Below are 23,772 nucleotides of genomic sequence, written 5' to 3'. Positions count from 1 at the left end.
TTTTTAAATTTAAATTATTTTAATATACTAATATTAGAAATATTTTTTAATATATTTCTCATTAAAAACAATTTTAAAAATAACTTATATCAAATTTCCAAACATATATCCTTAATTAATAAATTTCTTTCTGGCTTCTCATACTTGTATCTTGTCAAAATTTTCAATAATAAATGCTAAAATATTTTTACAGTTTCTTTTTCTAATTTAAGATTTAAATAATAGTATAATCAAATACCTATCTATGAACTAGGCTAAACCTATATTAAAAATAATTATATTATTATTGTTGGGTTAATTTGAGACTTTATTGATTGTTGTTATCCTTGATTTTTTTTCAAGCAAATTCATAGTGTTATTTTAGTAATATTAGCTTGAGACTTTTCATATGCCATATTTAGAAATATATTTTTTTAATCTATATTTGAATATAAATAATTTAACTAGTTTTGAGAATAATCTTTAATGTTTTTCAAGAAATTACAATACACATCTTAGAGATCCTCCCCCCACCCTCTCTCTCTACACACACACACACACATATATATAAGTCAAACTATATAAAAAAAGTAGATAACAACAATAAAGAGAAAAAAAAAAGATAACAATACTCACCTATTGTTATGATTAATCTTGACCTCTAAAACTTTGATGTTAATTTTTTATTTTATTTTTCTTGTGGCTACAGTTACCAAAAGATTAAATTAATTTTAAATGACTAGTTTAATATTCAAAGAAGTATGCTTCATTCTTGACTTTTTAGGTTTAAATCTTGAGATCAAAACCTATAAAAATCTATTAAATTCCATTAAATACATCAGAATGATATTAGAGATGAGCCATTGAAATTATTTAGAAAGAAATTTAGTACTAATAAACATATAAGTTGATTTAAAAATACCAATATTATGAAATACAACTCAATACTATTAGTTTAAAGGTAGCATTTAATTGCACTACTGGACAGATAATTACCGTTAATTTAAGTTTTGAGACCCAACAAAAGCCAAAAGGAAAATACTTAAGAAAATCTATTAAATCCCTCTAAATACATCAACTGAGAAGTGAAATTATCAAAGATTATTCAGAAAGAAATGTAATTTCCATAGACATATAAGTTGATTTAAAAATACCATTATTACTCAACACAACTCCATACTATTAGTTTCATGGTAGCATTTAATTGCAATGTTAGATAGATAATTAAGCCTCGATGATTTTGAGACCCAACCAGAGAAAAAAGTGAAAAGTCAAACGTACAAGTTACAACCAAACGAAAAGGCAAAGAGTCCAAGAATCATGAGCGAGCCACCAGCTAAATATACTATGAAATGATGATAGAATTGCATGCAGAAGATAACAGCCTCCTCGTCTTCAACTTTGCTATATATACCTCCTCTGTCTCTCGCTCGCACGGGCTTCAAAGAAAAGCGAATCTCACACGCTCTTTGAAGAGATTGTTACGCCGGACAACACTACATTATACATTACAGGGGGTGTTGTTCTGGGGTTCTTTCTCTCAAAAACCGAGAGATATTGAGTGAAATAAGAAAAAATGGAAGCTTTTTACTATTTGGTTTTTGGTGCATTAAGTGCTGTAGTGTTTGGAGTTGAGATAAGCAAGACAACAAAAGATCGAATCAATACATCTCCTGCTTTCAATTCTTTCAAGAATAACTACCTTGTAGTGTACTCTCTTATGATGGGTAAGTGTGTGCCTTTTCTTTTATTTTTCCATTAAAAATCCTAACCCTTTTAGATCTATAATGTATGTGCATGGATCTGATGTGATTTACGTGTGTTTGATTGTTTTTTGGAGGTGGGCTTATTAGCATTTTTGTGGGATTTGTTTTTTTGGGTCTTCAAAGATGGAAATTTTATGAGAAAAATGAGAAGTGTGAGAAATGCAGGATTTGGGTTGTGTTTTTTTATAGGGTGGGGAAGTGGGATCTGGATTTAGATTGGTTATAGATAATTGGGTCTGATATGGGTTCTTGTTTTTCATTTTGTTTGTTTTTTCTACTACTTAGTGGAGAGTTAGTATTTGGTGCTGTAAAAGCTTGAGCTTCCGTTGTGTTTTGGACTTGTAAACTGACAATGGAGATTGGATCTGGTTTATTTTGTTGAATTTTAGTTGAGCAGCTTCTTAAGGCTAGCTAGATTTGGATATTCTATCTTGCCTTCAATATCAGACTAGAGTTTGTTGATTAAGTTGTTTCAGCAATTCTGTTCCTGATAAATTACTGTTTATGTGACAGCTGGTGATTGGTTGCAAGGTCCATATGTTTACTTCCTTTATACTACATATGGCTTTGGGAAAGGGGAGATTGGACAGCTTTTTATTGCTGGTTTTGGGTCCTCCATGCTGTTTGGGACGATTGTTGGATCTTTGGCTGATAAGCAGTGAGTGGTTCATCGAGAGTTGTTGTTTTATGATAATGTTTTTCCTTTACTAAGTGTGATCTGCTTGGCTTAATGTCAGGGGTCGAAGGAGGGCATGTGTGACTTATTGCATTACCTATATACTGAGCTGCATTACCAAGCATTCTCCTCAGTACAGAGTTTTAATGATAGGCCGTGTCTTGGGAGGTATCGCCACTTCTCTCCTATTTTCATCATTTGAGTCATGGCTGGTTGCAGAACACAATAAGGTAATGGATTGTTTTTCTGCTGTAGTGTTATTAGTTAATACTTTCTGGTTTCAGATTTAGAAGAACAAATCATTAAATAACACTTGGTAGATCAGTGAACCTCCTTAACATTTGTGGTTCAAGACTTCTGATCCAAGTTTCTGCCATAACAATCTCTCCTCCTCACTGTTCTTTGCTAAAACCAATTCAATCTAATCATTAACAGATGGGTAATCACCTTTAAATGTAACCTCATCTTAATTCTTCTTATTCTCACTTAATTGGTGCAGAGGGGCTTTGATCAACAATGGCTGTCACTGACATTTTCGAAGGCAATTTTTCTGGGAAATGGTCTTGTGGCTATCTTGTCAGGATTGTTTGGAAACTTTCTTGTAGATACATTTCAACTTGGCCCTGTGGCTCCTTTTGATGCTGCTGCATGCTTTCTTGCAATTGGAATGGCCATTATTTTGTCATCATGGACAGAGAACTACGGAGATCCTTCAGAGAACAAGGACTTGATTGCCCAATTCAGGGGTGCTGCCATGGCCATTGCTTCTGGTAGAGTCTGATAGTTGCTTTGGATGATGCATTCATTGTTCAGTGTGGTGTTTGGCAAGCTAGTTTTTTTTTCCTTCAGTCTGTTTCTTTCTTGCTACTTTTTTGACGTTGCTTCCCCATATGTTTTCCTTCTTATAGTTTTCCCCTTTCCTCTGAATTATATTTAATGCTTTTCAGATGAGAAAATTGCTTTGCTGGGTGCAATTCAGTCTCTGTTTGAAGGTTCTATGTATACCTTTGTGTTCCTCTGGACACCTGCTTTGAGCCCAAACGATGAGGAAATTCCTCATGGATTTATTTTTGCGACATTCATGTTGGCATCAATGTTGGGAAGCTCTATTGCATCTCGGTTGATGGCCCGCTCATCACCCAGGGTTGAGAGCTACATGCAGATTGTTTTCATTATCTCATCAGCATCTCTTCTGCTTCCTATTGTAACCAGTGTATGTATGGTTTCCAATCTATCATTTTGATCCTTTGTTTCCTCCTTTCATGTTCTCCTATTAATCTGCAGTTTCTCTGACATGGAACAGTTCTTAGTAGCACCTTCTAAAGTTAAGGGTGGTGGCATCTCATTATCAGGCTGTCTCCAGATGCTTGGCTTCTGCACCTTTGAGGCTTGTGTAGGGATATTCTGGCCTTCCATTATGAAGATGAGGTCCCAATACATTCCTGAGGAGGCCAGGAGCACCATCATGAACTTCTTCCGCATTCCACTCAATATCTTTGTGTGCGTTGTTTTGTACAATGTAAGTTGCTAGCTTTACTTGTATATCCTGACCCATTAGGAGTGGTAATTGTAGAATTGCTCATAAAACTGGAAAAACCTAGTTTACTCACCAGGTGTTTATGCATGTGTGCTAGCATTGTGTAAGTTTTGATCACAATTGATAGACTCAGTGCACTGGTTTAACCTTCAGTTAGTTAAGACTAACCCTATTGGTATCCATCTCCAGAACGACCAACTTGTAACTTGGAAGTAGTTTTTTGTTCCATGCTACCACCCTCCCCCTCCCCTCCAACTCACCCACCACATGATTGCAAACATGGAGTGTCTCTCGATTTGCGTTTGCTTACTAGTTCTTTGGTTTTTTATTTGAAGGTCAATGCATTCCCTATCACTTTTATGTTTGGTATGTGCTCGATTTTCCTCGTGGTGGCATCTATCTTGCAGAGGAGGCTCTTGGTGATTGCAGAAAAGCAAAGTAAATCTTTTCCCTCTACTTTGTAACTTCTGTTGAACTTAGATATAAATGCAGTTCTCAGTTCATCTTTAGATTATTTTGTGCATACTGCACAGTGGAAGAAACATGGTGCATATATTTACCAATACTTGCCTGTTGCATTATTACAGAGACAGAAGTCTGGGAAATGAAGGGAAGGGATAACGAGGCAGAGCCACTGAACATTTGATCAAACAGACCGATTACTTTTGGAAACAACAACCACCCAATTCATTCTATATATCTGTTGTGCTTCCAGCTAGTTCGAAGTTTACATATGATTTAACCTTGAAATCAACAAGGAGAATATAGTGATCTGTCTTCAAAGAAGGAGGAGATACAAACATGCCTCTTTGACTTCTACAATCATTCATTTTTGGCTGTCACTTATTTGACAGAGTAGTAGTAGTGTATTAGTAGCAGCCTCTTTTGATACAAACATGCCTCTTTGCTTATTACTGCAAGTCTACAAAGTAATTCATGTAATTGGTTTCAAAACTTGGTCTATAAGTCTGTACTCTCAATTTAAATTATATATGGCTTCTCAATGTGCTTACCTATTTGATGATGTGTTTTCAAGCTTTTGCGCAGAAATGATTTTTTAGATGGTTTTGATATGTAGATGTCGCACCGAACTAATGAATGATCGATGACGTATCCTAATGCTTTTCTTGATGCTTTACATGTAAGGTTTGAGGTATGATTTCTTGATGCTTTACAAGGAAGCTACTGGTTATTGAAATTTATTGATGGGGCCTGAAAGTGACCCTAGTAATTATTAGGAGAAAACGGAAATCTTAGCTGATAAGTTTAGAAATTAGGTACGCTCATCTTGCTTAATCTTCCCTTGTGTGATCACAAGTGATTTGACTAATACTTGTGAGGAAAGAACATCTCTGTATATATAAAACAGAAAAATCATCAAATGAAACAATCATTTGACTGTCTTAATTGAGATTAATTCTTTATGAATGATCATAAATACGTTTTGCATTGATTTATTGTATTTAAAATTATATGATAAATTTATCTAAATGCTTATATTAAATTTGAATATAAAAAATCAATCAAGCACATCTAAATCTCTTAATGGAGAATTACTAGGCCCTCCCTATAAATCAGTGTGGTTATGGTGAGCCTTTAGGGCCAGTTTCCTACCCAAAACCTAAAAATTTCCTTGGTAATTAAGAGTTTTGTAACATTCCTTATTTTCTTAGTTTCCTGAGTCAATGTCTAATTCTTTTTTTTTTATTAATACTCTTTATAATTTATATCCTTAAAAAGATTTAGTTTTGCTTAATATATAAACCAACCCGACAGTTTTTTAAAATTGCCAGGGAAAAGATTTAGTTTTAATTAAATTATAAACTGACTTGAAAATATATTTAATGTAAAAATAATAATAACTACAACCTTAAGGTCCTGATTAGGTGCTATAGTTCCTGTTTTTAAGTATTTTTTTTTTAAATATTTGTATTGAAAAAAAATATTAAATTGATAATTTTTTAGTGTTGTTAAATAAAAAAATATTTTTAAAAAATACCATACATCATAGAATCAAACAAAACAAGTGTACAAGACTAGACAAATATAGAATAATCTAAACCACAACAGGAAAACAAATATACTGAATTAATTTAGTTCCTTATTTCTTAATATAATTTTAACCCAGTGTTTGAAAACCTCCTTAGACAATTGGTGACCATAAACTTGTAAAATATTTTGTTGGCATTTTCTCTAAATTCCTACTATGTTGGTGTTCATCTAAGACCTCATATTGTTAAATGCAACTTCTGGAATTTGCCAAAAAATAAAATAAAAAACAGAATATTTAATAATACAATGATCAAGGTCAACAACAGTGAAGGGACAAAGTTATAATTTTTTGAAACATCAATGACTAATATGTAATATTATGCAAAATATAGGAACTAAAGAGAATTTACTCAAACAAATATATATACGCGGAACTGGTAGTTCGGTCTTCCGATCATGTAACGAGCTGTCTGAAAGCTTCCATAAGATTTACATCTGAAAACTGAAGCAAAAACAGGCTTGAGTTGAAGTTAAGATGGAAAGACTACCGGAAGATCTTTATCTTAAGATATTCTGTTGGCTAGATCACCAGAACCTTGCAACTGCTCAACAAGGTCTGTAGAAACTTTCCTTTTTTACTTTCTTTCTGATTTCTTGACGTTTGTACTATAAAACTGTCTTCTGGGTTTGATGATTCTCAGTTCTAGATTCTAAGGGTCTCTCTTTTTTTTAATGATTATTGCATTGAACTTGATTGCTTTTTCTCTTTTTTGGTTGGTGAGTGATATGTTGTGTTTCTTTCTTTGAATGAATAAAGGGTTATGTAGTTTTTCTTGAATTTTCATTGAATTATGCTAGTTTTTTTTTCAAATTTTTGATCTTATAGTACGGTTATAATATTTTGAATTGGAGATTGTAGATTGCAAGATGCTTAATGATTTTTTTAAATAAATATATCTGATGTGAAGCAATTGAATGGTTACTATGAAGGACCAATTGAAGATCCTAGACAAAGGAGAGCGGTTGATATTTATGAATTTCTTCGAATCCGAGGAAAAAATGGGTTCTTATATCATGTGTGATGCTAATTTTAGAGAAATTCTTCCCCAAGATCACCTTTGGAGGCATGTTAATAATGGTTTGGTGCTGAAATGCGTTGCATTTGCAGGTGTAATATGCAGCTGAGCATGCTTTTGAACAAATTTGGAAATGAATCAATGGCGGCTATAATATTTATTGACTTTCTAAATTTAGCTTGAGTATACGGGTTCTGGTAGTTGAGAATAGGTGGTTCGGCTGTGTTGGATATTCCGAACCTGCTGTTACAATGTTACTAGTGAACTGTTTTCTATGCTGTTACTTTTTTTTTGTTGGATTTTCTGGAGTTTTAATCGTGCTATTAACATAATGATTTTTCATTGCAAAGTTTGCAAGAAGTGGAATTTCTTGGCCTCAGACAATAAGTTATGGTCTAACCTCTTCAAAGAGAGATGGGGAGAAGATCGTGCCAGCATTCTATGAGCCTAATGACTCAAAATCTTGGAAAGATGTTTATGAGGTGCAAGACCAAGGTGATCGAATTGGATTGTAAATTAAAAGTGAAGTCTGTCTTTTATTTCTCACAATCTTCAAAGTTTTTGACCTGGGATAGAATTCTGGTTATAAGTAATTGATGTTGCGTGTCTGAATGAAAGTGCTGCTCCTTTACTTGTGCAGGGGGCTGGAGATAATCAGAGAAGAGGATGACTTCTTTCTTGCTCACCAAGGTGAATTCCATTGGTATCTGGGCTCTAGGAGACGAAGGAAAGGCTTGTGGGAGATGAATCTCTGAAAGAAGAGAAACCCAGCCAAGGTATTTTGGATCAAATGCTTTTCTTTGTTGGAGACCTGGAAGTCGCTTCAACAGATGCGAAATGCGGTTGGATTCTATGAGAAGTAAGTCTTCAAGGCATCGCTGAAAAACTACAATTGTAAAATTTCTCATGATGTATGACGTTGAATCTTATCAGTTTGCTTCTGTATTTATCGTCATTGCAATTGAAGCATCTCACATTCCAATCATTTGTCTAATTTTTTCAGACTAAATTTGTGCAAAGTGGCAATACCAAAGCAATAGATGAAGTTGCAAACTTGTGTTAATTTGTAAGAACAGTGTACTATAAAAACAAATTGCAATTGTAGTAGCAGTCTGTTTGTCATCCAGATGGTTTGTGCTAGAAGGCTGGCGTTCTATTCCTTGATAAAGAAAATGCCAGGCCTTTGAGAATAAAATGCCGGGTTGAGAATTGTTAGCAGGAAAAATGTCTTGCAAGATCAAACACCATCACTACTAATAATGTGCTGGAAGGTATGGAAATCCAGGCACAAATGTGTTTTAGAAGGGTCTCAGATTGATCCTAGGACTGTGAACTCAGCCTTTAGAACTTGTGCTGAGTTGCTAGGAGCAAGGCGTTTCTTGTGCAAATGAAACATCATGCTATTCAAATAAGCAGGGAAACATCATGCTATTCAAACAAGCAGTCCAACCGTATGGACATCTCCTAGGGCAACATTTCAACTTCGAAAATCAACATTGATGCAGCCTTCAAAGGAAATGAAATTGATGCTGGCATTTGGATTGTATGGATAAAGCACAGAGGTACAGCTATGGATGGCATTTCACAGCGACCAAGGTGCGGAAACTCTTGGCAGGTTGAAGCTTAATTTCCCTCTTTGAGGGGCAATGAGGATGGCAGTATCAAGAAGACATGACAATCTGATCATTGAAACTGATTCAGCCATTGTAGCTGAAGCATTATCACAGCAACATGAAGATATTAATTGGGATATCTATCAAATCATTGATGATATTAAAATGCTTTTGAGTAGTCATCAAGATTGGCAGATTGAAAAGCTAGAAATACATGTAATGTTTAAGTTCATCTTCTTCGGCTTGATATGCAGTGCAATGAGTTTGGGTTTTTATACAAAGGGTCTTTCATGAAAAACAGAGATTTTTTTTTAATCCAATCTTTATATTTTAAGTTTGTTCATATGATTAGCTCCTTTGTTTCATTAACTCTTTGGAATTTTTCCATGAAATATACTATGAATATTTGAGAAAAATCAAGAAAAATTAAACCAAAAGAGATGAGTATAAAATATAAAAGAATGCCAAGAAATATACCAAAAGTGATAGATATAAACCACAATAAAACCAAACAAATATAATCTGAAAAGAAACTAAAAATATATATTTTAAAAAGAAATGGATACAAAAATTAAATACTTAAAAGAAGAAAAGTGTAAGAGTAAATAAAATAAATGGTTTGTAATTAGAGTAAATAAATAAATGAGAGTAAGATGTATATATATAGTTATTAAATCTGATTCAGTGTGTCTATTTAATAATTTATTAATGATTTAATAATTTAATAATTTAATAATTTAAAACTTAGTTTGATAAAGTTTTATTTCAAATTAATTTTAAGGTTCACTTGATTAAATTTAATTAATTTAATTAATCTAGATCAACTCTAATATTTTTTTTTTAAATTTTAAATCTTTTATCCTCTTTAAAATGACCTAGCAAACTTGTGATATAGGTGGCAAAGGTATAGGAGTCAGATTAAAAGATTATTTTGATGAGGGACTATTTACACAAACAACAAAAACTATAAGGACCTCCAAACGTCATTAACCTCTCATTTTCATTTTTTTACTTGCTCTTCTAGGGTCTCTAATAATGAAGAGAATGGAAACGATAAGAAGTTGGTCTTAACCTGAAATCCTCCATCGATTTTTTCACGAAAAAGAGAGAATGAGTGCAGAACAAGAACAGCCAATGATCAGCAACGAAGCCAAGAAGACAAGGGATCAGCCAAATTTGACAGAATGTCAGTCTTGTGGTCTCCGCACCCCCTCTCATAAAAGACTCGAAATTTTATACAGTGAGTGGCGAATCATCCTTCTTTGTGCAAAATGTTTTAACCTTGTTGAGTCTTCCAAAATTTGCTCTTATTGTTTTAGAAAATTTACTGTCAAGACTAAGTGTCTTCGTTGTTGCCAATGTAAGAGGGTTGTTCATAAATCTTGTTTTGCTAAACGTAAGAATGTTGCCCCTTGGTCGTATTCTTGTTACGGTGATAGTGGTGGTTTTTCTGTTTGTATTGATTGTTGGGTGCCGAAATCGGTTGCTATTAAAAGGGGGAAGGTTTGTGGGGTTAGCAAGAGGAACGATGCTGGGGTTTTGGGTATAAGTTTGGAGGATGTGGTGAAGGATGCTGCTTGCACGGTACAGGAGAAGGCTGAGTCTGCAGTTAGGGCTAGAGAGTTGGCTGTGAGGAAGGCTTTGGAGGCGAGGAAGGCGGCGGATGTGGCTAGGAAAGCATTAGATTTGGTGGCTAATAATGAGGGTGGCAAGGAGAATAATGATAATGTTGATGATATTGAATTGGCATTTCAATTGCATAGAGCAATGAATAGTTCACCTCGGATTTCAAGTAATTTGTGCTTGGTTAATTCAAGTTGTTTGGGTGCTCCTATGATAGGGGAGGGTAATGGTGAAATGCGGATTAGAAATTCAGATTTGAGGAATATCGGTGCTTTTGGAAAGCTTGATGGCTTCATGAGTAAAAGTGTGGACTTGGGGCGTCGGAAATCAAATGGAAATGATGATGGTATAATTAGACCAGATGCTAAGAAAGATAGGAATGTGGGCATGCAGCAGCAAGAACAGAGCTTTTTCAACAAGTTGATAAACTCAAGGGGGAATGATTGCAGTGTGAACTCTGATTTTCAGTCTTGTAGGGAAGGAAACGAATCTATGGTTCCTGATGATAAAGGATGCAAGAAAAAGCATGATCGCTATCTGCTGAAGTATAGTAGGAAAAGGGTTTTGTTCAAGTATAGTAGGAGAAAGGTTATGCTCAAGTATTGTAGGAGAAAGGTAGACGAGAGGTTAATTCCGAATGGTAGGCCCAAGTTCCTTTATGAAGGCTTGCTCTCAAGACTTGGGCTTCCACTACAGAACAACTGCTAAGGTGTTCTAAAGAACCATTGTGGATATGTTAATGATGGCCATGGATGTTGCAGATTTACATATAGATTTCTGTTAGGCTCTCAACTTTTGAGTTTTCATAGAGTTAAACAAGTTCACATTTTCCTTTCTGTATAAAATTCTGTGTACTCGTGATCTTTCTTATTTAATGAGCATGCTTTGATATAAAATTCACTGATATTTAGCCTGAATGACTGATGGTTTGAGAATATCTGGAACACTTCTATGCAAGGAATGCGGAAGTAGCAATTTTATATGATATGCAGTAAAGGATCTGTTCCAGGAGTTTTTATCTGCTCTATGTGGCTGTTTATTTATGGGCCGGGAGGTTCTTTGCTTTGCTTCATTTTCAAAAATGTGAATGCAGATGGTTGGCTTTGCTTGATAGAGTTTTATTACATATTTGTTTTTGTTTATCAACTATTTGGAAGTTTCAGTATGTTGTGCTTGGATTCTAACAAGGTGAGCTCCCCTATCCATTTGATTGATTAAAGCTCCGTGCCACAACATTCTGTTTGGCATTTTATTTTATATGCTAGTTGCAGCTCTTGGTCTTCCTTTTGTTTTGTTTTAATTGTTCTCGTGACTCTATTAGTATGAGCATTGCATGTCTAAGGAGAAAGATAAAAGGGAAAAGGCGCTTTATTTGAATTCAGTCCTGGAAGTATGTTGTCTATGGGATGCTGATTAAACAATGCATCAATATAGAATCAAATTACTGATAAGTTCTTCATGTAAAGGTCTGAGACTTTTCTCCTGCTACTCCATTATAGACAGCTGATACGTTCCTGATCTTGTGCCTTGTATCGTACTGTTTGTTGATGCTGCTTGTTTAATGGGAGATCTTATTTTTTAAACAAAGCATTGAGTGGGAATGTTTGCATTGAATTAATTCCGCTGATTCTAATCTGTTTACGCAAAGTATGATGCAGCTGCTCCTGCAATTGTTCCTCCGGATTGTTACAACTGTTTCTGCATTGCTGCAGCTGAGTCATAATAAGTTGAGTTAGTCCATAGAAGTTGATTATGGCATTAATTTTGTTATAGGCAGTCTATGAAGCCTCAACCCTTGTGTATTATTGTTCGGGTTTTTCACGCACTTTTGACTGGCTTTGTAATTCTTCGCCTTGCTTTAGTTTTTCGTTTTTGGCTAGAATTTGTCCTGTTTTGGGAGTGCAGTATTTAAGTATAAATAGAGGTTGGTTAAATTTTTATTTTTTTTTATTTTTTTAGATTGTTTTGATACGATGATATTAAGATAAATTTTAAAAATAAAAAATTATTTTAATATATTTTTGAACTATTTTAATATATTTTTGAACGGCAATCACTTTCTACTATCTAGAATCAGCATACGTGCTTCTTCCCTGTTGCATTCTTAGCCCTCCGGAGTTTCTCATTGCATGGCTTATCAGCAAAAGGGGAAAAAAAAGAAAAGAAAAGAAAGAACATGAGTTTGGACATTAATTTTCATATTTTGATTGAAGGATCACATCAACCACCCAATCAAACACAATTTGTACTTTCCCATTAACTGATTAGATAATTTAATCAGTTTGGATGATCCCAAATACCCTAGCTTAGATGTTGCCTGAAAGTATTTGTTCTCTGAAACAAGTAGCGCCATGAAAGACAAGAAAATTCCTTAAACTGGTGTTTTCAAGTAATGATTTGTTATGCGTTCATGTGTTGAATATATGCTCATTTGGTTAATTCTTGGATAGTGAATCCTCAACAACATTACAAGTAAACACACATTTATTTCTCTACTTAGTTATCAACAGCACGGCATAAGTTTTTCAATATCAATATTTTTTTTTGCTTAAAAATGTAAACTTTACGCGATTGCCTTGGCAACTGTAAACAAAATCAAAGCAGGTGAAGGCTACAGACATGTTTACTTTATTTCTACACTGACCTACGTGATTAGGTCTGTGGTAAAATATGCAACAGAGAAGAGAAGCAGCAGCTGAAGATATATTGCGAGAGACAATGGCACACTGGGTTGTTTACCTCTATTCAGTAACTCGATAACAAAGTAATTATTTTTTCTCATCTATGAGAATTTCTTATTTCATTTTCTTGATTCTTTATCCGAATTTCTATTATAATGTATTAAACTTTGCAACATTGTAGCACATCATAGAATTTGAAGAAAGAGATTGATTACTCGGAGAAGGTAGCACATCGCGAAATTAAGATGTAAAGTTTACCAGCAGGCAGCAGATCCTTATCTTAAATATTCTGTTAGATCATCAGAACCTTGCAACTGCTCAAAAGGTCAGTTAATTCCTGTTTTTCTCTCCATCTCTGGTGTTTTAACATTTAACAATAGAGTTCTCTTCCAAGTCTGATGGATTTTCAGCTCTAAATCTTGAGTGTATTTTTATTTCATGATTTTTGCGTTGGATTGTTTGACTTTTCAGTTTTTGATGAGGGTGATATAGGTTTATTAACAATCACTTTATTTTTCTTTTTATACTTTTGTTGATTAGTGACTGGATTATTTTTTATTTATTGGAAAATATGAGATTCTCTACTATACTCGACATCAAGTGGAAAAAAAGAGTCCTAAAGATCTTGACTACTGGATGTCTAAAACTTTTGGTGGACCATGCTAGTTTTTCATTTACCAAATTGTTGATGTAATGTTTTGAGTTGCTGATTGAAGATTGAAGTTTGAGGCCCTTTTTGAGCGCAATAAACCTTCTGTACTTCCTGAGATGAATGAATGTCAAGCAATTGAAGATCCTAGATAGAGGAAAATGATTAATACTGGCTGGACTTATATATCAATGAAGTTTCAGTTTCCATATATGAGTGTCTACTTCATCAGTTTCTGTTAAACTTCGTGAAAAAAGGGGTTTTTTTTTTTGTTATTTTGAAAGGGAATATAATAATCTGCTACAGATTTTTGTTTTAATGTTTAGTTTAAGATCTGTATGTGTGAGTGTTTTCTCTTCATTTGCTTCGAATTGCAAGAAACTTCAAAAGACTTTCAGTCAAACTCTCAAAATTTCTGGGTATGAATTACCCTTTTCCCCTTTGATCCTCTGAGAAAGCTATCTAACTTCTTGGAATCTGGGACATTTCGGGCCTTAAAGTTCAAACTTCTTATTCCTTGGACTCAATAATAAATAATTATTATAATCATGTTGCCACTTGCAATACCTTTGCTTTGGAAGGGATTCCAGAACAAGCATGCTGTATACTAGCAAACTGTTTTGGTTACAACATTTTGAACTTGCAATCTGCCGAAGATGGCAGTCGTTGTTGAACCCTTGACTTCGGCTTCCATACTCCTACTCTTAGCTAGGAAGGTGGAGAAGAAAAAAATGTTCTTAGACCGGTGATGAAGCAAGATTGTTTAAATTTACAACACCATCTAGTTGACGATTCCTCAAGAATGTAAATGGCAGCATGACTCGAGAATAAAATGACATGAATTGCGGCTCATTTTGCAGACAGATATTTATCAGGTTAAGAATTCGGAAGAATTCATAAGTTTTGTAATAAAAATCAGGGAAATTACTAGCAAGTTTACTGGCTATCATAATAATTTCCTACTACTCAAGAAGAAAACTCCTACTTCCCATTCTTTTTAATTTTGCAAGCTAACTAAAACTCCTACATATTATAATACACATGCATGTTAACATTTTGTTTTTTTTCTAGAAGTCTACTAGATTTTCTTTTGCTCACGTTGTGAAGTTAGATTTTTTTTAATATAAAAAAATCTAAATAATAATAACTTGAGTTAGTATAGGTTCACTTAATAAACACATGATACTTAATGAACACATTATATATAAGATTAGGATACCTACATGATACTTAATGAACACATGATATATAAGATTAGGATACCTCGTAGCATGAAAAGTAAAAGAAATCATAAAACAACTTTATCTTAAATAAAAAAATTAAAAAACATTTAATTTTCAAAACAAAAATATCAAGAGAAAAAACCCGAGTTAATCTAAGTTTACTTTACTGATCCACCACCCATAACATGATATTGGTATTTTTTTTTTAAATGGCCTAAAAAGAAAGATTAGAGTTAAATAAAAAAAAACATTGGAAAAAATTGAGTCACCATGAGTTAACTTAACTAACTTGCGGCTCGAGATAACAAAAAATAAAAATAAAATAAGAATAGAATAGAGAAATAATAATTAAAAGAATGATAATATAAATTGAATAAAAATAAGTAAATGAAATAATATATTGAGGAATTAAATTGAAAAAAAATCAAGAATAGGATAAGAAAAGAGCAATTAAAATAATAAGGACCAAAATTTAATTAAAAAAATCAATGAAATAAAATACATGGGGATAAAATTGAAAAACATAATAATCAAGAAAATGATAAGAAAATAGTAATCAAAAGAATGAGGACCGAAATTGAATAAAAAAATAGAAGAAATTGAAAAAAATATTTTAAAAAGTGTAAAACACCAAAAAAAAAGAAGAGAAAACAAAAGAATGAAAATCAAATTGAATAAAAAACTAAATAAAATAAAATGTCTATGGATGAAATTGAAAAATAGTTAAACTTTAAAAAGCATTAAAAACAAAATAAATAACAATAAAAAAAATAAGAGTTAAAATTAATAAAAATAAAAATTAAAGGATTTTATTCAATTTTTAAAAGAATTAACATGAATTTTTAGGTCAGGAGAGAGAAGAGGAAAAAAAAAACAAATTCAACCATACCTCCATCATGAATATGCATCATACCATCACAAAGAGAACAATGTACCACTTCAAACACTATTGTAAATAACTAATTTAGATAAATAAACAACTTTGCATGTAATACATATATTAATAATATTTTTTAATAATATTTAATTTTACAAAATTACTAAGTATCCCGAAATTAACACCAAAATTTCAAAAAAAGTAACCGTAACTAAAAAACCCAAACAACCTTGGAACCATGCTTTTTTATTTATTTTAAAGGCAATTATGTGACTTCACTACTCATAAAAAACATAAAATAAAAATAAAAAAGCCCTCTCGTGCAAGTTTGAGAATAGAAGTAGCAAAGGAAAGCTGGATTGAAGCCTTTTCTTCCGGTTTCGACCCATCAAAATGGCCTGCTGCAAATGTGGCTGTAGAAGGACGGTCTCCACTATATCCAAAGCCTGCCATCTTTCAATTTGTTTTTATATTTTAAAAATATTTTTAAAAAATTCAATTATTTTTTAATTTAAAATTAATATTTTTATCAATATCAAAAATAATTTTAAAAAAATAAAAACTAAAAAATATTTCTAAAAAAATATAACTAATATTATTTTTTCAAATACCGCCGACAATACCGACAACCAAGTGAATGCTCCATCACTACATCAGCTGTTTTGGTGAGTTAAAATCGATACGAGCAACAACGTCGTGTGGACGAATATTAGCTGAGAGATTGTCGGCTCCATCTTCCATTAAACAAAGCCGAAGAACATGTCCACAAGAGTTCCATGCAGTTTGCACTTTACACACCAGCTTTGGTCCCCGTAAGGCCTCCACGTTGCAGCCACGCAAGCCAAACTCCACACTTTTGGAAAGAAAGACCAACATCATGCAAACGTCCACAATGGTTTGGAAAAAAAAAAAAAAACCTTAATAAGCTATATATACAAGGACATGCCTGCATGATTCTTTGTCTATATATACAGTAAATATATAGTTCAATCTTTTATCTTATAATTCATATTGGCTCTTTAGTTAATCTATAAACAATAATTTTTTTTATACAGGCCTGAGCCTGGATCTGTATAAGATCTTGAAGGCATCTTACAAAGATTATATACAGGCCTGAGCCTGGATCTATATAAGATCTTGAAGGCATCTTACAAAGAACAAATTAAATTTTAAAAAATCTCACTTTTTAGTTTGGTATAGAGCTTTCCTTTTTTTTTTTTTTTATCTGTTTATATATATAAACATAGCTCTAAACCTTTTTTTTTTCTAGCTAGCCAAGTTTTTTTAGCACTATATATTTTTTATTTTTTTATTTTCTCAACCCCATTAATTTGGGACATATCGTATCCTTATGTAAGCATAAAGAGTAAAGCAAGATGACTCTTCTCTCATCCTAGAAGAACATTGTTTCTCTTCAACCATTTTGTCTTGTTTTCTTTTTTTCTTTGGGTATTGTATTGGATTTGATAATTAAATAAATTCTATAATAAGCTTTATATGTGGTTGATGGTCCGTTTTTATTTTTTTAATATTTTTAAATTCAATGCGAGATATTTTTTGTAATAATGCTGTACCATTATCTTATTTATTTTTTGTTGTACATGTCAGAAGATGTGCTATTGAATCTTGAAATTTCCGCAATAGCGCAAAAGCCTTGATTCCATACCCTTTCTTGCATCCTCTTGTCACTCGCTTTTGCGGGTTCTTTTTGGCTCTTCTGTTTTTATATGTGTGTTTGCGTACTAGTTTCTTTGAAGCTATTATGTTTTTGTACATTTATCATTTTAATTTAGAAGTTTAAATTTTTTAATGTAATATTACACTTGTTAAATAAATAATTATAAATTTAAATTTTACTATCTCCATTTTAATTTATAAGAATATTTAAGCACAAGTTAACATGATTTTATATAAATTTTAAGTTAAATTTTTTTTCACTTGAGATGATATATTAAAAAATAAAATAAAATTATTTTTAAAATTTTATTTAATAGCTTAAACATTTAAACTGAGATAACTATTTAATAATAAATATCTTATTTTGACACTACCCTTATTACATGATATAGCAACACCAATATTATAAAAAATTAAAAATAAAAGAAGTAAAGGTGGAGGATCATGGGATTTTTCTTCTTGCTGTATACATGGTCCAAATACGAAGAGCTCTTTTGTTTCAAGGAACGTCATTGAGTAGGTTTATTATAAGACTTTGTTGATTCAATTGAATTTATAAAACAATGTGTCTAGGTCTAAAAAAATATATATCATCGATGGCATTTCATCCTCAAGGATTTAAAAAATGGAGTCATGATATAGAAACAATGAAAACTGAAATGTGACATGCTTCCATTATCAATTTCTCCTAGTACAGGATAGATATTATATAAATAATTATAAGGTTGAACATTACTATATCCATATGGAATTAATTTGTTTTCTTAATAATAGTCGATTATATTATGAACAGCCATCTACTAGATGGCAAAGAAATATGGAGAATGTTATCTGTTGTGTATAGAGAAAAACATTTCGGTCGACTACTCAATTACAATTTAGATTTCAGAAGGCTATATATATATATATAAACTGAAATGTATTCGAGGGTGTGAATAGGAAAAAAAAATGAAAGGGACCAGATTAAATTTTAGTTGTGATTTAGAGACTATTTGTGCCTATTTTGTTTTCTCCCTCTCTAAATTTATCAATTACAAATATGATCGGAAAATATTCAATACGTATATCTAATTAACTCATCTTCTTCTCACAAGCAAAAAATTCATCTTGAAACCAACTAGTGAGTAGTTATTTCATGCAATTTTTCTCTTGCAACTCACAAGAAGCACTGGTTTGGTGAAGGTGATGTATATATTTTTGTTTTTCCAAAATTCCAGACCCTTGCAAATGGAGTTGTATTGAGACACAGATCTCAACATGCTCTCCACCCATCTGTACAGGCGCAACCTTGTAAGCATATATCAAGGCAATCTGAGCCATCTTTAAAATTGGCTTCTTTGCTCAAAAACATGAGCATCAGCGTTATCAAGGTTGATGATGCTCGATTCTAATGGCTTCAAGAGCTAAGAATTGTCGATGACTCGATTTTCTTGATAAATGCTACTAGGGTTCCAGCAATGTTGATGCTTTGGGAGCGTTGTGGAGATGTGCGTCGCAAAGCATTTCCATGTGCAAGCCTGCAAGGTAATATATTTTTATATTACACAAAGCTATTGTACTTCAAAACACTCACGAATTCGTGGAGGGAGGCCTAATAAATCACTACTACTCCATTTAGAAAGAAAAGAGAGCAGGATTCATGAATTGAAGCTAACCTAAACTTGTAAGCTAGCTAGCTAGGGTACAGGTATATAGGGTAGGTAGCACACGTGCGTAGGGCTGGGACAAAGAGAGTAGGAGGAGGGGAGTTTGCTTGTGTAGTGTAGATCATCATGGCTTGATACGGCAAGGGATCGATATATATGGAAGATGGCCTCGTCTCCCTGCAAGTAAAAAAAAACAAAGGAATATGCATTAATGATCATAAGCGAGGGAGTGATTGCATAACATTCACCGAAAGTAAAGGAAAGGTTTCATATCTGAACATTGCGAATACTCATGGAGCCATGGCTTGTAGCTAGCATGGATATACATTCACGTTACAGGAAATATATCTCTGTAGTGGTCATTTATTTCTGGCCTATAATTGGAGAGTATCTTTCACTGTGAAATGAAGAAGGAAAGGAAAGGAATCAATCCCAAGAGTAAATTAATGGGACAAGCAAAGCCACAACAGGAGGTGCCTGAGCAGCTAGCAGCGTTGAGGCTTGAGACTTGAAAAGCAGCTCTCTCTTGTACGCATTTATGGCGTTGCGTGTTGCTGCCGAGGATATCAATCTTGTTCCACAGCTACCCTTCAATCTCAATCTTCTCTTCATTATTAGTTTTCCCTTTTCTTCTCTCCTCTCTCTAGTTATTTATTTCCTTTTTTTGGAAGTCCATACATTAAATTCAGTACTGAATTTAATGTCCTAGTTATAGCCAAAACACAAGATGTTTTCATGTCCTGGTTATGTTGTTTTTCCTGTTGTTTTTGTTTCGCAAACCACTTGGGTATATAGTTGCCGTTGCCCTTTCTATGTGTTGTTTTTGTTTCGCAAACCACCTGGGTATATAGTTGCCGTTGCCCTTTCTAGGTTTTAACTATATTTTGTTTATATAAAAAATAAATCATGAAGATTTATTAATTTTCTTAATACACTAAACTGATATAAAAAACATATTTTTAGTCTTGATTGATGTTCTAGCTAGCCTGAAAATACTTTTAATGTTAAATGAGCAAATAAAAAAAATTATATATACATGTTTCATAATTGTTCCCAACATATGCCGCAGCATCCAATTAAACTGATTCGAATAAAATTATTCCTCTTTGGCATAAAAAAAAGAAGCCTAGTTTAGGAATTTCAATATAAGACATTTGTAGAATTTACCCATTTATGGTATCCACATTATCCCAAATACCTTACATTTACTTTTAATTTCATCTACACTCAATTATTTTTTCCTATATATATATATATATATATATATATATATCCTATTTTTTAAAAAAAATATTTAAGTGTGAGTTTTACTAATGTGCGATCAAAAACTTTTATAAAATATATGTATTGATATTTTTTGAAGAATTCTTTTTTATGTTTTAAGTGATAACATATTAAAAACATCCAAAAAAAATATAAAGGAATATTAAATTACTGCTTAGTTTTAGAGTTATGCCTTTAAAATAGTTGTCTACCAAATTAATTGCATGTCAATTGTTTTTCTAAAGGGTTGCACACCATTTGAAAGCTTGTTAAAGTCTTTTCTCGATTACAATTTTCTTTGTATTTTTTAGTGCTTGTCTTTTTCATTGCTTTGTCCCTATAATAGATATAAATTAGATTTTAGTCCTACTCCTTGTGTGTTTCTTGGTTATAATGCTTCTTACTTGGGTTATATATGTCTTGATTTGTCTTCCAATCATATATGCATTACACAACATGTTTGGTTCCATGAAAATGTATTTACCTTTGCATATTTTGAACAAATAATATCATTTCCCTTATCATCCATGATAACATCCTTATCATCCTTGACATTTTTTCCATCACTAACGGATTATACCTCATGTTGACCTAAAACAAATCCTAAAGCCAACACTTCACAATTTATTCCTATACCATTTGAAAGCTCGTTTAAGTCTTTTCCTTATTATAGTTTTCTTTATATTTTTTAGTGTTTGTTTTTTCTATTGCTTCATCCTGATAATAGATATAATTTAGATTTTTGTAATGCTCCTTGTGTGTTTTTTAGTTATAATGCCTCTCACTTGGGCTATAGATGTCTTGATTTGTCCTCCAGTCACATATGCATTGCATGGCATGTTTGGTTTCATGAAACTGTGCTTACCTTTGCATATTCTAAACAAACAATATCATTCTTTTTATCATCCATGACAACATCCTTATCAGTTTTGATATCTTTTCCATCACCTACGGATTATACCTCCTGTTGACTTAAAACAAACCCCAAAGCCAACACTTTTCCATAATCTATTCCTATACATAATAGTCTTGTTCATCTATGTCCCTCATCTATAACTTACATCTCTCATCAAACTAAGACAAACCCCATGAACACACCTCTCCATAACTTATTCCCGTGAGTAATAATCCTGATGATCTATCTCTAATTTGCTTTTCTTTTATTGATCACTCTCTAAGTATGGTTTCTGCTTCTCCAGGCACTACTTTTCTTCCATCAGGGTTTTATCCTTCACTTGTGTTGTCTTCTATTCTATAGCTTAGTCCAATATTGGATTCTCCCTTATATATGTCTCCTCTTGGGTTAAATCTAGTAATTGATCTTTCTAACTTTAATCTTTAGCATGTCTCAAATAGTGATCAAGTGCCTCCAACATAACCTTCCCGATTTCATCTCATAGTTCATCGTTTACTGCAACCTAAGCATGCTAACCTTAATATGTTATTAATGCCTTCAAATTCTTTGATTACTTCTCCTTTTAATAGGGAACCACTAACCTTCAAAGAAGCCACCAAGTATTTAGCATGACATTAGGCCATGTAAGATGAAATTAAGGCTTTGTATTCAAAAGGTACATCGATTCTTATTCCTTTTCTTTCATATATGAATACTATTGGTAATCATTAGGTATATAAAATTAAAAGGCATGTAGATGGCAATATTAAAAAATACAAAGCTCGTCTAGTTGTTAAAAAGTTTACACAGTAAGAGGGAATTGACTTTTTAGAAACTTTCAGTCTTGTATTTAAACATATTACTATAAGTTTAGTACTCACTATTGTTATTTCTTGTGGTTGGTTCATTGATCAACTTTATTTTCATAATGCCTTCTTAAATGAGATCATTTATCAAGAGATGTATAGGGAGCAACCATTTAGCTTCAATCATTCTACTATATCCTTTCATGTTTGTCGCTTTTATAAGTCTACATACAGCTTAAAATAGACCCTTTGAGAATGGTATACTACGCTTAGTTATTACCTTCTTTCTCTCATTTTGTATGCCTTTAAAGTTGATACATCATTGTTTATTTTAGTTACGGGTGATGCTATGCCTTTATTACGATGTGTATGGATGACTTTTTGTTTACTATGAGCAATCTTGTTATGCTTGAACAATTGATTCACTTGTTGAATGTATAGTTTAAACTTTAAGACTTAGGCTTTATGCACTATTTTTTAGGGATTGAATTTAAACACACCTTTATGTGATTCAAGCTCATATAACACAAATATTGTAATTAAGATCCAAATTTTTTTTATCTAAACTCAAGCTCAAGTCAGCCCAAATCCAATCTAAATTAACCTAGGTATATAAAGAAAAGTTACAAGAGAATGAATTTTCTTTCTTCTAATTCTTGTGGCGGTCATAACCCTTCCTTCCTCAAACCAAAGATTTTAATTTTTAATTTTGAGTTTTTGGTTTAAGAAAAGTGGAAGTAGTAAGGAAGTGATTCTCTTTCATGTTACTTTTAATTATGATTTGTTTATAGAAGGATTAAAAAAAGAGAGAAAGATTAGGGTTTATAAGGATTAGAAGTTTATGTTGTTAAGATTGATTTATGATTATTAAGGGTTTATTGTTAGGTGATTAGTTAGCATGTTATTAGAAATAAGGATTTATGGGTTGATTTGTTTAAATTAATTTTATGGGTTAAGAAATTAATTTTAAACTTACTGGAAAATCTAGACAGAATGGCCTTGAGGTTGAAGATGATCAAATGTTATTTTGGTCCTTGATTTATAAATTTTTTAGTTTAGTTCCTAAACTTTTAAAAAACTATAATTTGACCCCTAAATGTATTTTAAGATTCTAGACAGTGTTATTATGAGGTTAATAATTGATTATGAGGTTATAATTTACTTTTCACTATTTCTTAGTCGAACAGTGAATACCAAGGTAAAAAAGAAAAAGAAAACGAAAAGGAAGGGAAAAAGAAGGACGGCTGACCTGTTAACCCTCACAGTGATGCTGGTGGCGGTAGAGAGAAAGCCAATAATGGTTCACGGTGGTTATGACGGTGGCGAGCAGTGTTAACTGCAGTTTTTCTTTTCCTTCCCTATGTAGAGGCACCAACCTTTGTTTTTTTTCCTTCCTCATTTGTTGCTGTTTGGTTCTTCTCCTTTTGGTCTCTGATAGGGGAAGAACTGCTGGTGGCTTGACACGACTAAAAGATTGATATCTTCTCTTAAGTGCAGGAGCGCCGAAGTAATAAATAACTTGGTAAGACTGGGGTTAAACCACAGGAGATCAATTGTATAAATTATAGATAACAATAAATAACAATAATAATAAAAATAATAATAGCAACAATAATAACTCTAAATACTAATACTAATACTACTACTACTACTACTAATAATAATAATAATAACAACAACAATAAAAACAACAATAATAAAGAAGAAGAAGAAGAGGTTGATAAGAAATTTGAGATGAAAAATTAATGTAAGAATTAAACAATGATAACAACAAATGTCAATATTAGAAGATC

General features: G+C 32.5%; 1 protein-coding gene and 2 long non-coding RNA genes across 3 annotated transcripts; all 3 read left to right on the top strand.

The window, feature by feature from the left end:
• Nucleotides 1–1,400: 1,400 nt before the first annotated feature.
• Nucleotides 1,401–4,979, top strand: LOC105139790 (molybdate-anion transporter-like). The gene is made up of 8 exons (XM_011046395.1): nt 1,401–1,706; nt 2,259–2,403; nt 2,483–2,651; nt 2,921–3,191; nt 3,369–3,634; nt 3,725–3,940; nt 4,294–4,396; nt 4,546–4,979. The coding sequence occupies exons 1-8, from the start codon at nt 1,556–1,558 to the stop codon at nt 4,602–4,604; spliced, it is 1,380 nt and encodes a 459-aa protein (XP_011044697.1). The 5' UTR covers nt 1,401–1,555; the 3' UTR covers nt 4,605–4,979.
• A 1,437-nt stretch (nt 4,980–6,416) lies between these two features.
• LOC105139789 (uncharacterized) lies at nt 6,417–8,937 on the top strand. The gene is made up of 3 exons (XR_845046.1): nt 6,417–6,564; nt 7,377–7,521; nt 7,667–8,937. It is a non-coding gene; the product is annotated as an uncharacterized LOC105139789 (long non-coding RNA).
• A 3,369-nt stretch (nt 8,938–12,306) lies between these two features.
• On the top strand, nt 12,307–13,513 carry LOC105139788 (uncharacterized). The gene is made up of 2 exons (XR_845045.1): nt 12,307–13,026; nt 13,125–13,513. It is a non-coding gene; the product is annotated as an uncharacterized LOC105139788 (long non-coding RNA).
• The last annotated feature ends 10,259 nt before the right edge of the window (nt 13,514–23,772 follow it).

Source organism: Populus euphratica, unplaced genomic scaffold (genome assembly GCF_000495115.2).
Source record: "Populus euphratica unplaced genomic scaffold, PopEup_1.0 scaffold97.1, whole genome shotgun sequence".
Lineage (NCBI taxonomy): Eukaryota > Viridiplantae > Streptophyta > Magnoliopsida > Malpighiales > Salicaceae > Populus > Populus euphratica.
Note: the sequence above shows the minus strand (reverse complement) of the source record. Positions and strands in the feature narration are given on the sequence as shown.